General features: G+C 43.3%; 1 protein-coding gene across 4 annotated transcripts in view; it reads left to right on the top strand.

Moving 5' to 3' along the window:
• Positions 1-538: 538 nt before the first annotated feature.
• Positions 539-11479, top strand: part of zeb2b (zinc finger E-box binding homeobox 2b) — an 89764-nt gene continuing 78823 nt past the window's right edge. For 3 of the 4 annotated variants that reach the window (XM_074627485.1, XM_074627486.1, XM_074627484.1), the window contains exons 1-2: positions 539-2143; positions 3099-3238. In XM_074627485.1, coding sequence (XP_074483586.1) covers positions 3166-3238 — 73 coding nt within the window. In that variant the 5' untranslated portion in view covers positions 539-2143; positions 3099-3165. Of the gene's footprint in view, positions 2144-3098; positions 3239-11479 lie in introns of those variants that run through there. The other variant, XM_074627487.1, reaches the window with a different exon arrangement.

The raw sequence follows: 11479 nt of genomic DNA, 5'->3' as shown, positions 1-11479 counted from the left end.
AAGAAGACAAATGATGGAAACGATTCAAACACTAAAGAGAATAAAGTAAACTCACCAAAAAAAACTCTATTTGGCATCTTAGTCTTTGGTTTTGGAGTCCTCCAGATCCACGCAGACAAGTTGATATAGGAACTAAAGTTGAAGAATAATAATTATTATAATAATATAAATTGAATGGTATGATAATAATAAGTGTGTTCCACCAAAAAAAGTAAAAAATAAACAATAAAATATACAAAAATTGCTCCCAGAAGCTCTACGACTCTGTTGGTTTGTGATTTATTTTTGCTGCATCTGATTGTTTTCTTTTTTTTTAGATGGGGGGTGTATAAGGGGGGGGAGGGGGGGGGCATCAACCAGTTCAGCCCCTTGATTGATGATTTAATTAGCCATACAGTGGCGAACTGCAGGAGGACAGGACACAAAATAATGCTTTATTTACATAACCAATCACTGAGCTGCAAAGGTGGAGCTTCTCTCTCTCTCTCTCTCTCTCTCTCTCTCTCTCTCTCTCTCTCTCCCTTTCTCTCTCTCTCAGACATGGCTGCTGCTGCTGCTGCTGCTGCTGACTTCTTTAATAAATGCGAGATTCATCCTGTTAAGTGGCGTCCAGAAGGAAAAATGTGTCTAATAATGTTGGAATACTCCTGTGATAGTCCTGTAATATCCCCTCAGTGTGTCTGCGGCTCTCTGTAGGAACTTTACCGTCACTTTATTCTACTTTATGGTCTTTTTGTCTGCTCCTTTATAGTAGCAGCAGAATATTCCTACAGAGGCTGCAGAGCTGCAGAATATCCCACTTTTATTTGGGATTCATAATTTTAGGTTATGGGAGTGTGCAAATAAGCAAGAATGTAATTCTTTTAACCCCTGCAGAGTGTGACTGTGTGTGGAGTTTACATGCACCTGCAGCAGGCGGTGATGCTGCAGGTGCATCACAGGTAATAAAAGAACAATTATGAACTGTTACACTGCAAAATCTAAAGTGTTGCAATCTTAATTTTCCCCAAATTCAAATTCCCAAAGACACAAATTCTTGCACAACTAAACATCTGCTACAACAACTAAGCGTTTTATGCTGATCTGAGGTCTGTTTTAGTGAAGATCAGACTTTTATTTGAAAAGAAATGTGAAGAAAAAAATCTGAATTTTACTTGTAGATGTTAAAAATTTGACAAATTCCCCCCAAGAATTTGGCATCAACTTGCAAAAAAATGCGTTTTTTAAAAAAAGGATGCAATCTTAATTTTCCCCCAAATTCAAATTCCCAAAGACACAAATTCTTGCACAACTAAAACAAGTGGAAACACATTAAAACACATAAATTACGCACAATATTATAAAATAAAACGTGCGTTTTGCAATGGAAACAAGTGGAGCTATGCACACTTTTTACGCACAAAAAAAACACAAAATGATATTTTTTGCAGCGTAGATAAAAAGCCAAACCTTTTGCAGCCAATTAGAATAATGCAGAATATGTGGGATTTGCATCTCTGCATCTCTCTGCATCCTGCCATTTCTGCAAATTAAACAGAGTGCAAATAGAAATAAATATAAAATCCTTACATGATTGCAGCAGCTCCAAGTTTTTTTCTCCCCCTTCTCCTTCCTTTCTCCAATATAACACACGAAGAGAAAGGGAGGAAAAACACACACACACTGTGTCGCCTGCATGTTTCTTTGCTCTGCATCGAAGCTCGACATAGTTGGTTTCACTCAAAAAAGAGAAGAGAGAGAGAAAGGAGAGAGGGAGGAAAAAAAAAAAACAAGCCAGAAGATGCTCACGTTTGGCTCTCCTCAATTATCCCCTCCCGTGAAGATAGGTGGCGTGCGTTTCAGGGGGCTTCTCCTCCTCTCCTCTGTGTTGCACGGTGAAGAAAAAGGAGGTGGAAAGAAAAAAAAATGTCATTAGAAGAGGCGTAACACGTCAGTCCCTACCCAGGTTTGTTTCCTGGAGTGGGTGTAAGACATCAGTTGTAAACCTGCCCTAGCAGGAATAACGGTCCCTCCCTCCTCCCAACTATTTCTAAGGCTTTTATTCTAAGGCTTTATTATCACCGGTGGAACAGGATCCTGCTCACCGACGCGCTCCAGAATCATCCAACTCCTCAAATCCACAAGACACCTCTTTAAAAAGCAGGTATGTGCATCCTCTATTTCTCATTTTACGCACAAATGTTGGAAACTTCCTTCAGAGTTGGAGCTCAACTTCGCCTCACCTGCACAGGTGGAAATCTTTTTCTTTTTCTTTCTTACCTCCATGGTGGTGAAAGAGGCGTCCTGAGCAGCCGAGGATGATGCGCTTTTTTCGGGGTTGTTTGGCGCTGAACACCGCGAAATCCTCTGGAGGAAAATACGCGTTTACATCTTGTTCTCCTTCCTAGTCTCTCCAGCTTTTATTATATTAGTGTGTGTTTGTTTCATCCGGATAAACGTCCCACAACTAAACAAACATCTTCTCCTATAATAAAGGTATTTGCGCTCATAAATTAGACGCGATTTGAATCTTATCGCTTATAGTCCGGACGCTTTTTTGGCACATTATAACAATTATTCCCCATCTGTTATTTATTAACTCTTCACAAGAGGGTTTATTAAAGCTAGAAGTGTATTTTTCTGAGGCGGAACCAAGTGTTTATTGAAGTTTATATGAGTTTTTGAATCGGACCACACAGTTGAAGCTCTGATTTTTGACCCTAGAATTTGATTTTATTATAACATGTTTCGCTTTCTGTTCCTTATAAAAGCGCTCAAAGCAAAAACGGTAACAAATTCTAATAGAAATAAGTATTTATTTTGTTAAAAGTGAAGAAAAATGAAACTTTTCTGAATGAAATAATAAGCGAAATGAAATGTGTTTTTTTTTCTTATAATAAGAAAAAATGACATTTCCCTTCCTCCTGCTGCTTTTAATGCCACTAAGATGAGAAAATCTAAATTAGATGCACACTCTCTGCTCCTTCTCATACTTTCACCTCTTTTTTTTTTCTTTTTTTACAATCTGTCCCTCCATCCAACTTCCATTTCTTGTCGCGCGTCCTAACAGCCACATTGTTGGTGTCGCTCTCTCTCTCTGTCTGTGTGTTTCTCGTCAGATATCAAGCTGAAAATCAAGGAATCGAGTCCATGCGAGCTGCCATCTGATCCCACACACTCTTATCAATGAAGCAAGAGATCATGGCGGATGGCCCCAGGTGTAAGAGGCGAAAACAAGCCAACCCGAGACGGAAAAACGGTAAGAAAAAGCATGCATGTACGGCTGGTTTGAAGGTTCCCACTGCGGAGACTGTGCCCTTTTACGCACGGATAATGCACCGCTATCCGGCGGAGAAACTGTGCGCAAATGCATCCCAATGCGAGATTGTGGAGTCTGCAAAAAATAGTGTTTTCAGGGGATTATTTGATGATGATAGTTAGAAACTTGTGGATGTTTTTGGAAGTTGGAGCGCAGCGGTGCAAGGCTGCTTTCGAACCCGGCCATGGTGCACTCTGGAACGGCCACTCAGAGAGCAGAGAGCAGCCTGGAGCAGGCTGGAGCAGCTCACTGTAAAAGAGTTCTTCTCTTTATATTCATTCCTTTACATCACCTCCATGCTTTTTTTTGCTACTTTAGTCTTTATTGCTTTTATGCAAATAAAACACAAATATAAACTTGCAACAGAGCAGTTTACAATTGATGATGCAGTATATATATATAGGCTTATTTTCTTATTAAAACATTTTCTAATAACTTACAGTATTGTCAATACAATTATACAGTGCTTATGTCTTTATTTCTATACTTATCCATTTTTCACTCTTAGAGAATAAGTCATTTTCTCCATCAAAAATATTTCCTGCATGAGGCACATTTTCAAGTTGATTTTACCCCCCTCATTATCGCTGTTTTCCTGGGTGAAATAATTCACAGGAGATGTGGTTGTTGTTGCTTTAGCTTTTTAAAGCTGTGTGTTTTTTTGTTCTCTATAAGTTTATTGCAGTGGAGGCTTCATATATAAATTGGATGACATGTATATACGATAAATGCTGGACATTAATTGGGTCTGGACTGGAGCGCTGGAGGTGCACATTTGTAGCTTTTCTTTCTCCATTTGACTGCACAGTTTCCCACAAGAGGCAAATCTGCAGTGACATTTCCTGGCCCCGTTATTCCTGATTATTCCAAACACACTGAAGCTGTGTGTGTGTGTGTGTGTGTGTGTGTGTGTGTGTGTGTGTGTGTGTGTGTGTGTGTGTGTGTGTGTTGGAACATCGAGGCTGCTTTTATTTGCTTTCTTCACAACAGTTTTTTAATCTCTGCCCCCACAGGTTATTTATCTAGATCAGATTTCATTTATTGATTTCATACAATCAATAGCAGACAAGCATTTTGTTCCACACTAAATAGCACAACAGTGGAGCTGGAGATCTCCAATATATATTTGCAGTAAAGAAGGAAAAATAGAAGACACATTTAGAGATGTGACAGGCTGTTTGTGTGGCCACCTGTTTTTGTAAAGAGAGGGAGAAAAGCTAAATAATATTAGCAAAGCAAATATAATTTTCACACCCTTAAAGCTGACGAGAGACGTCGAGCTTTGGCACAGAATATTTTTATCTCTTGTAAAAAAATTCATCCTTTAAAGAAATATTCTAGTTTTAAGTCCTCTTTTTCTTCCATAACAACCAGCTCTGTCTGATGATCCCCCCCTCGCCTCCTCCCCTCCTTCCCTCCTTCCCTCCCCTCCTCACCCCCTATCCTCCCCCCTGGGAATGCAGAGGCTTATTGAGGCTTGGCCACTCTCCTCTCCTCTCTCTCTGTCCTCTTCCTGCCTGGCTCTGTGGAGGGATGGCAGGGCAGGGCGAAGCGTGTGACGGCCGGCAGGACAGCAAACTAACAAAAAAAGCCTCGGATGCACCAAAAAAACGCAGAGTACATTTTTCCCCACATGGAGAACGGACGCACTCGTCTTTCCTTTAACTAACAAATCACATGAATACACACAAATGTGTACAGCTTATTTTCTCTGAGGTGGTGGCGCGTAAGCAAAGCTTGTTTTCATGTTTAATTTGCCACCTGTAATTATTTCAAAAATAGTGTGGCTCAGTATATTTAGTATTTAATGCATCCTCACAGAGAGAATTATTTTTTTTTCAGTGCCAATTAGTATTAATGAGGCATTTGCTCACTAAGTTGTCCAAGCAATGACATTCTCCTCCAGATGACTGTTGGCCTTCAGGGTTGGAGGTGCTACAGTAGCTTTACTCACTCTCTGGCCAGCCTGTCATGTGGTATTTAACCACACTTCATGACTTATATCCCCTCCTGCACGCCGCCGCTGATAGACAGCAGCAATATTTAAAACCTGAGAAATTACATTTTCTATCTCCCCGCTGTTACACCGCTACGAAAACCCCTCTCCTCTCCTGGTGTGAAACTTGATCTCGGCAGCGTGAAGTGTTTGAGAGTTTGGCCCTCGCCAGGTGTTGCTTGTCACATCCAGCTGTGAGAAACAGAGAACGCACACCTGTCCTTATTTTTACTCAAGCAGCATCAAAAATCTGCTTTGTGCTCATGATTTGTCTGAGAGAGAAAAAAGATGAAACACAGATGTCGCATTCTTTTTGTTAAATGTTGGATTCTGCGTCTCCCACTTTTTTTTCTGATTTTTCTCCGCGCTCCAGATGACATTTTATCATCGGGACAAACCCTCGGAAATACACCGATTACATAATGTGAAGCAGAAAGACGAGGCCAACCCCCCCTCTCTCTTTCTGCGTCTCTCTGGCTGCTGGAGTTTGATATAATAGTGTGAATGTGAATGTGGTTATTAAGGCTATCACAGGAGAAATAGGGGGATTTGTGTGGGTAGCCTTGCTTTCAGTGTCAGACAATGGCAGATTTCTGCCAGTCTAAACAGTTTGTCCATCTCTATTATTTAAAGTTGTATTCTCCCGCAGTAGAGATTTGGAGTAAGACAAGGTGCTCCCTTTCTTCCTCTTCCTCCTCCTCTTCTCCCAGATTTTCCCTCCTCAAGGGAGGGGGGTAAGAGGAGAGAAAAGAGGGGAGGAGGAGGGCAGGTTTCGCAGGGCGCTTGCGGACAATTGATTGTCAGTGGTAATGTGTTTCATTTACATGTTTATACCGTCAATAGTGGCGGGGGGTTGTCCACGGCGCCATTCACTGCTGCCATTCCCATACGGGTTGGCAATTGTGTGGAGCAGCCAACGCAGACACCTTGCACTCCTGATGGCTTTTTTCTCCGTAGGAAATGCATGTTGAGAGAAATAAGGGATTATTTAGTTTAAGCAAGTGAAATAATTACTGTGAGATATTGCAGGAATCAGCGTGCAGCAGGGGGGGGGCACCGGCAGATAGCCGTGGACGGAGTATTTTTATAACCTTGTGGTTGAATCAAAATAGACACATTCCAATTACCCCATGTAAAACGGCGAGCAGGTTTCCCTCAACGCAGGCTAATAAGGAGGCATATTTGTCCTGTCACAACTACACATTGCACTTTGGCGTGCTGCGTGAGGCCTTATTATTTTCCGGTAGCTTTTTTGCATCATTTTTTTTTCTTCCTCTCCCTCTCTCTCGGCTGCAGAGCTAAATATATCCATCTGCTCAAAGTGTGTGAGTCAAGTGTATATAGCCAAGCACATAAAAATGAATGGACTTCCCTTACGAGATGATTTGAAGCGTTGGTATATAGGAGCAGGAGGACGCTCCCTTTGGGTAGTTATTGTCATTTTATTTTATTTTACTGTGCGTGTCACAGAGTCAAGCTGGTGTGTTATTCAACAAATCCTCTAATATGTGCTTTCCACCAGGAATTAAATCAGCACACAACACACATGCACAGTTTTTTTTCACGCTTTGATAAGGCAGATAAAAGCAAATAGCATGGCTTGTGGCTGTACACCCCCCCTCATAACACACACACACACACACACACACACACACACCACCACCACTAAAAAAAAAACTAATGATCTCAACTCCATCCTGGACACTGGACAGAAAACTTTCATCCCTCCTCCTCCTCCTCTTCCCCCAAAAAACAGCCAAAAAACATTTTTGACACATTTTTTTTTTTTTATTCTTCCTCTTCCTTCGTCGACCGCCCTGCTTGTGTGAAGATATTTTTCGCCTGGCGGCCAGAGAACACACACTTGCAGAGGCACCGCGAGCCCGGACCCCTGACACCGCGGGTCTTTGGAATGCCTTAGGTACGATTTCACTTTCGCTCACATCAATGCTGACCTGAATGCCTTTCATATCTGATCCGCCGTGTCTCTCCTGGTAAACATCCCCCGGGGGGAGAACAAAGAAAGGAGCTCCTCTTCTTCTTCTTCTCCCTCTTAATCACAATTCAGCCCCTTTCGCCGCCAGCAGCAGGGCTACACATTTGCATTCAGCATCAGAAAAGGGCCTGAGATGAAAAGGGGGGCGAAAAAAAAGGAGAGGAGGAAAAAAAAGAAGGAGGAAAGGGTGGGTGGGTGGGTGGTGGAGAGAAATAACTAGGGTGTTTGTGGTTGTTTGTTGGTCGTCCCCTGGTTACAAGCCTTTTATAGCCTCCCTACTCTAGCAGGGACCCCTCCTGACAGACAGATAGTGTTACGAGATGGCATGCCCACACTATTCGTGGCCACTCACACTTAAGAAGAAGAAAAAATCCTGGCTGCGACCGATTGGATTGTGCTTAAAGAAGTCGGGAGCAGGTGTCTCTTCACGATGCGCTTTTTTTCCTTCCTGTGTCTGTTTGGCAGCTTCCAAAACTTAAATATTAATTTGCAAGAACACTTTAGTGGTGCTCTTTTTGTTTGTTTTTTATTGGTTGAAATTCGTAATTTAATACAAAATCCCACATGCCCTTAGTGAGATATCTTTATCATCTGATTCCCAGGCTGGATGTATGCAAATGCTAAGCAAAGATGTTGAGATGGATCATGTGATTCTTTATTCCCTTTCTCTTTCATTTCCTCACCCAGAAGTTTTTTTTTTTCTTTTTGGTTAAGAAGAAGGATTATCGGTACACCTTCCCTCCCTCCTCCTCCTGGCCGAGCTGCAGGATTTAGGCAGATTTACTTCAGCAAACACCTTTGGACACTGGGGGGAAAGTAGGAGTCTGTTTGCAAAAGGGGCCTTTTGTTCGGATAAAGCCTTACCAGGCAGCCATGATATTAACCCGTGTTCTGCTGCTTCTCTGTGGCCATCCCTCCTTCTCTTCCCTCTTTAGAAAAGCTGCTGCTCGGTTTAGAGTTATTTCTGTGATGGGACATATTGGTTTGGAAAAGCTGCACAAGTTGTATTTGGACTGATGCACACACACAAAAACACACACACACACGCACACACACATGCAGAGAGCAACTGCCAAGAACGATGAAAGCGAGCGCGGTGGCTGGGATCCGTTGCCTGACTAACACCGAGGCATGAATCAGCCAATAGCGAGCCAACTCTGCCCCTGTGACTTCCCTTTATGTTTCAACGGCAATAATGATGTATCGCCCAAAACAATGTGGTGACACAGGCAGCAACGTGGCATTCCCTGCATGCGCTTGACCTTAATCTTTTGCATTTTTTTGTGCATCATAAAAAACATGTAGCCGGTGCTTAAGACTCAGTTTTACTGCTGAACTGTTGCTGAACTTCTGCTTCGCCCCCAGAAGGAATTGCCTCAGAAAAATCGCCTCCTAGTTGCTTGAAACTAACAGCGAGGGCTCTGCTGTTTCTTGAGAAGTTAAATTATGTTGCTGCATCATATGAGCATGTTGAAAATAGTCTCGGTGACATTGTCAGAAGCGTTCGGACATCGTGTGAAAGAAGCAGCAGAGATGGAGAGTGATGGAGCAAAGGTGACAGACTTAAAGGTGTTTCTGGGGGCGGCGTTCTGCCTGTCAAGCTCTGACCCACCTCCCTCCATCCCTCCTTTTTCTCAGGATTTGACAGCTCGTATCAAACCTGTGATGTGAGCCTGTTCTGCGACACGCTACTCTAAGTAAAGTTGCAGTGCAGTCAGATGTCTTTCTCCTGCTTCCCTGACTTTATTTCATGCCTTCTTGCTTGTTTTTCTCTCTGCGTCTCATCCTCTTGTTTTCTCTGTTTTCTCCTTTGCGATTTTGACAAAAAGCAAACACAGAAATTGAAACTTCAGTGGTCCGGCAAATGATTGCATGCATTTGGACTTTTCATTTACGTGCGTGCACTCTTTACCCCTAAGCCGGCATGTTTTATGCATTGCGTAGGAGGAAAATGCATTTTGAAATATCATGCCTCATTTGAGTCTTTCTCAAGTGAAAATGCAAAGTCTTTATTTGGCCCATCCGTTCCGTCTCGTCCTGCTGTTTGCACTTATTCAGTTGTTGCGCCGCGTCTCGCCTGTGATTTTCGACATTTTCCACGCGTCGACTTTTTCCCATTTGCGAGGGAGTCTGGGCGCGACAGACGACAGGTTGCTGAGCAGGTGTAAACTAACATTCGGCTTTCGTAATCAAATGGCAGGGGGGCAAAAAACAAGTTTAAAAACACCTTCTTCCTCCTAACAATGGTGCGTGTGTGCATGTGCATCCAGACGAGGAGCTGTTCCAGCACATTAAATGTTTTAATCCGAGCAGATTTGCCTTTTGCAGTGTGCAGATTTAGCATGTTTTAATGATGCTACTGTGTTTAGTTTGGGTTAGCAGACTTTGTGTAAATTGCATGTTATTTTTCATGTTCTCTGCTGATCAGAAAATTCTGCGACGTCGATCACAACCTGTCCAGTCAGATGTGTTTTTAACAAACAGGATTGTGTCTTAATAGAGCAACAAAAGGAGCAGATATAGATTAAATCAAAAGAACAAACACATCACAGCTGGTTGGAGCGAGTGTGTGTGTGTGTGTGTGTGTGTGTGTGTGTGACTTATCACTGCTGTCATCTGTAAAGCAGGGCACAGCTTCGTGACGTTTCTGAGGAAAAGGAGAAAAAAAAGCCTCAATTGCCCATTAAAATAATTTTTTTTTCCATTTTTGCGGCAGCTGCTTCAGAGATGACACCTTTGTGCAAACAAGTGTTGAAAGCAGCCTCCAGTTTTCTGCTCTGATGTCGGCGCCGCTGATCTGCAAGCGCCGCTTGCTGCTGCTGCCACATGTGCACACACACACACACACACACACACATTTAGGGAGAAACACACACACACACACACACACACTCTTTGATGTATGTTTGATTGTCGGGTGGAAGAGCTCTTCTGGCAAGGTCACGGCCACGTGGAACAATCAATAACAGATCACCAGATTAAGGCACGGTGACATCTGGAAATCTGGGCCTTTTCACACACACGACTCGTCCCATTTCGCAGCACCTTTAATTCAGGATAATAGAACATGCTATTTGATCAGCGCTAGCTTTCTTACTGCGCTTCATTATTCAGAAGGTGTCCCGCTTCTCTGCCACCTAAGTGCGCCCCTCTCGTTACCTTTTTCTGTTTTTTTAACGAGGACTTGTCTGCTTTCGTTTGGTTTCCCCCCGACTCGCGTGGAAGTAAATTCAGATGTGTTATCTCAATTTAATTGCAGCCGATTGCCAAGCGAGATTAAGACGAAATTAGGTCATTTTGCGGTTGCACAAATTCCACTCACTTCCACGCTTTCATCTCCGGGCTGATCAAGCACCTTCCTAACCGGAGGTTGCAGCCAAAAGAGGAAATGGTCAGAAATTACACTCGTTGTTATTCAAACATACATTTAACCTTTGGCAAGAGTGAGTCAAGGAGACACGGAGCACATCTTCCCCTTTAAATGTCATCTGCGCTGCAGTCAGACATGTGTAGCGGAGTCGACCCTGTTAAAAACTCTGAGAGGTGAATTCACGTGTTAATGGATTGTGACTGGAGAGGGAGCCCCCTCTCCTGAACGCCTCGTGTCCCGTCGCTGTCAAACGCGAATGTCAAACAAACACCTCCTCAGGTAGCGGGGGGATAATCACACCGACAGGCCTGTCCTCAGCCTTTCTGACACGCAGGACTAAGCGGCGAGGAGAGGAGCTCGCTGTGGTTCCGGGCTGCAGTCTGGGTTTAGGGGCGAGGTGGTCAAGCAGGAGGTCAAAGACGTAGAGGTTTAATACGTGACAGTAAATTAATCAGTGCGGTTTCAGTTTGACAAGGCCGAGCTCTCTTTTGGTTTCAAGAATCAGGATTTGGTTTTGGTTTCTCTGAAGCAGGATTTGGGGGATGCTATGTGATCATTATCTACTTTTTTAAAGTCGTGATGAGGTGATAAACGTGAGGTTTGTGGCTGCAGTTTGCTGTTGACGCCTCTCATTCTTGGCTTGAAGTCGAGCGATGTGACCCAGGTTATGGCTGAGTTTGGTTATGGCTCCTCTTCAAGCTGGATCGCTGGAGCTACAGAGGGCTGGATGGGTATTTCCTGACCTAGAAAGCTTGTGGGAGACGGCGAAGATTGGGTCATTTATGGAGACTTGGCCGTGTGACTCAGCCTGAGACACTT

Source organism: Sebastes fasciatus, chromosome 24 (genome assembly GCF_043250625.1).
Source record: "Sebastes fasciatus isolate fSebFas1 chromosome 24, fSebFas1.pri, whole genome shotgun sequence".
Classification (NCBI taxonomy): domain Eukaryota; kingdom Metazoa; phylum Chordata; class Actinopteri; order Perciformes; family Sebastidae; genus Sebastes; species Sebastes fasciatus.
Note: the sequence above shows the minus strand (reverse complement) of the source record. Positions and strands in the feature narration are given on the sequence as shown.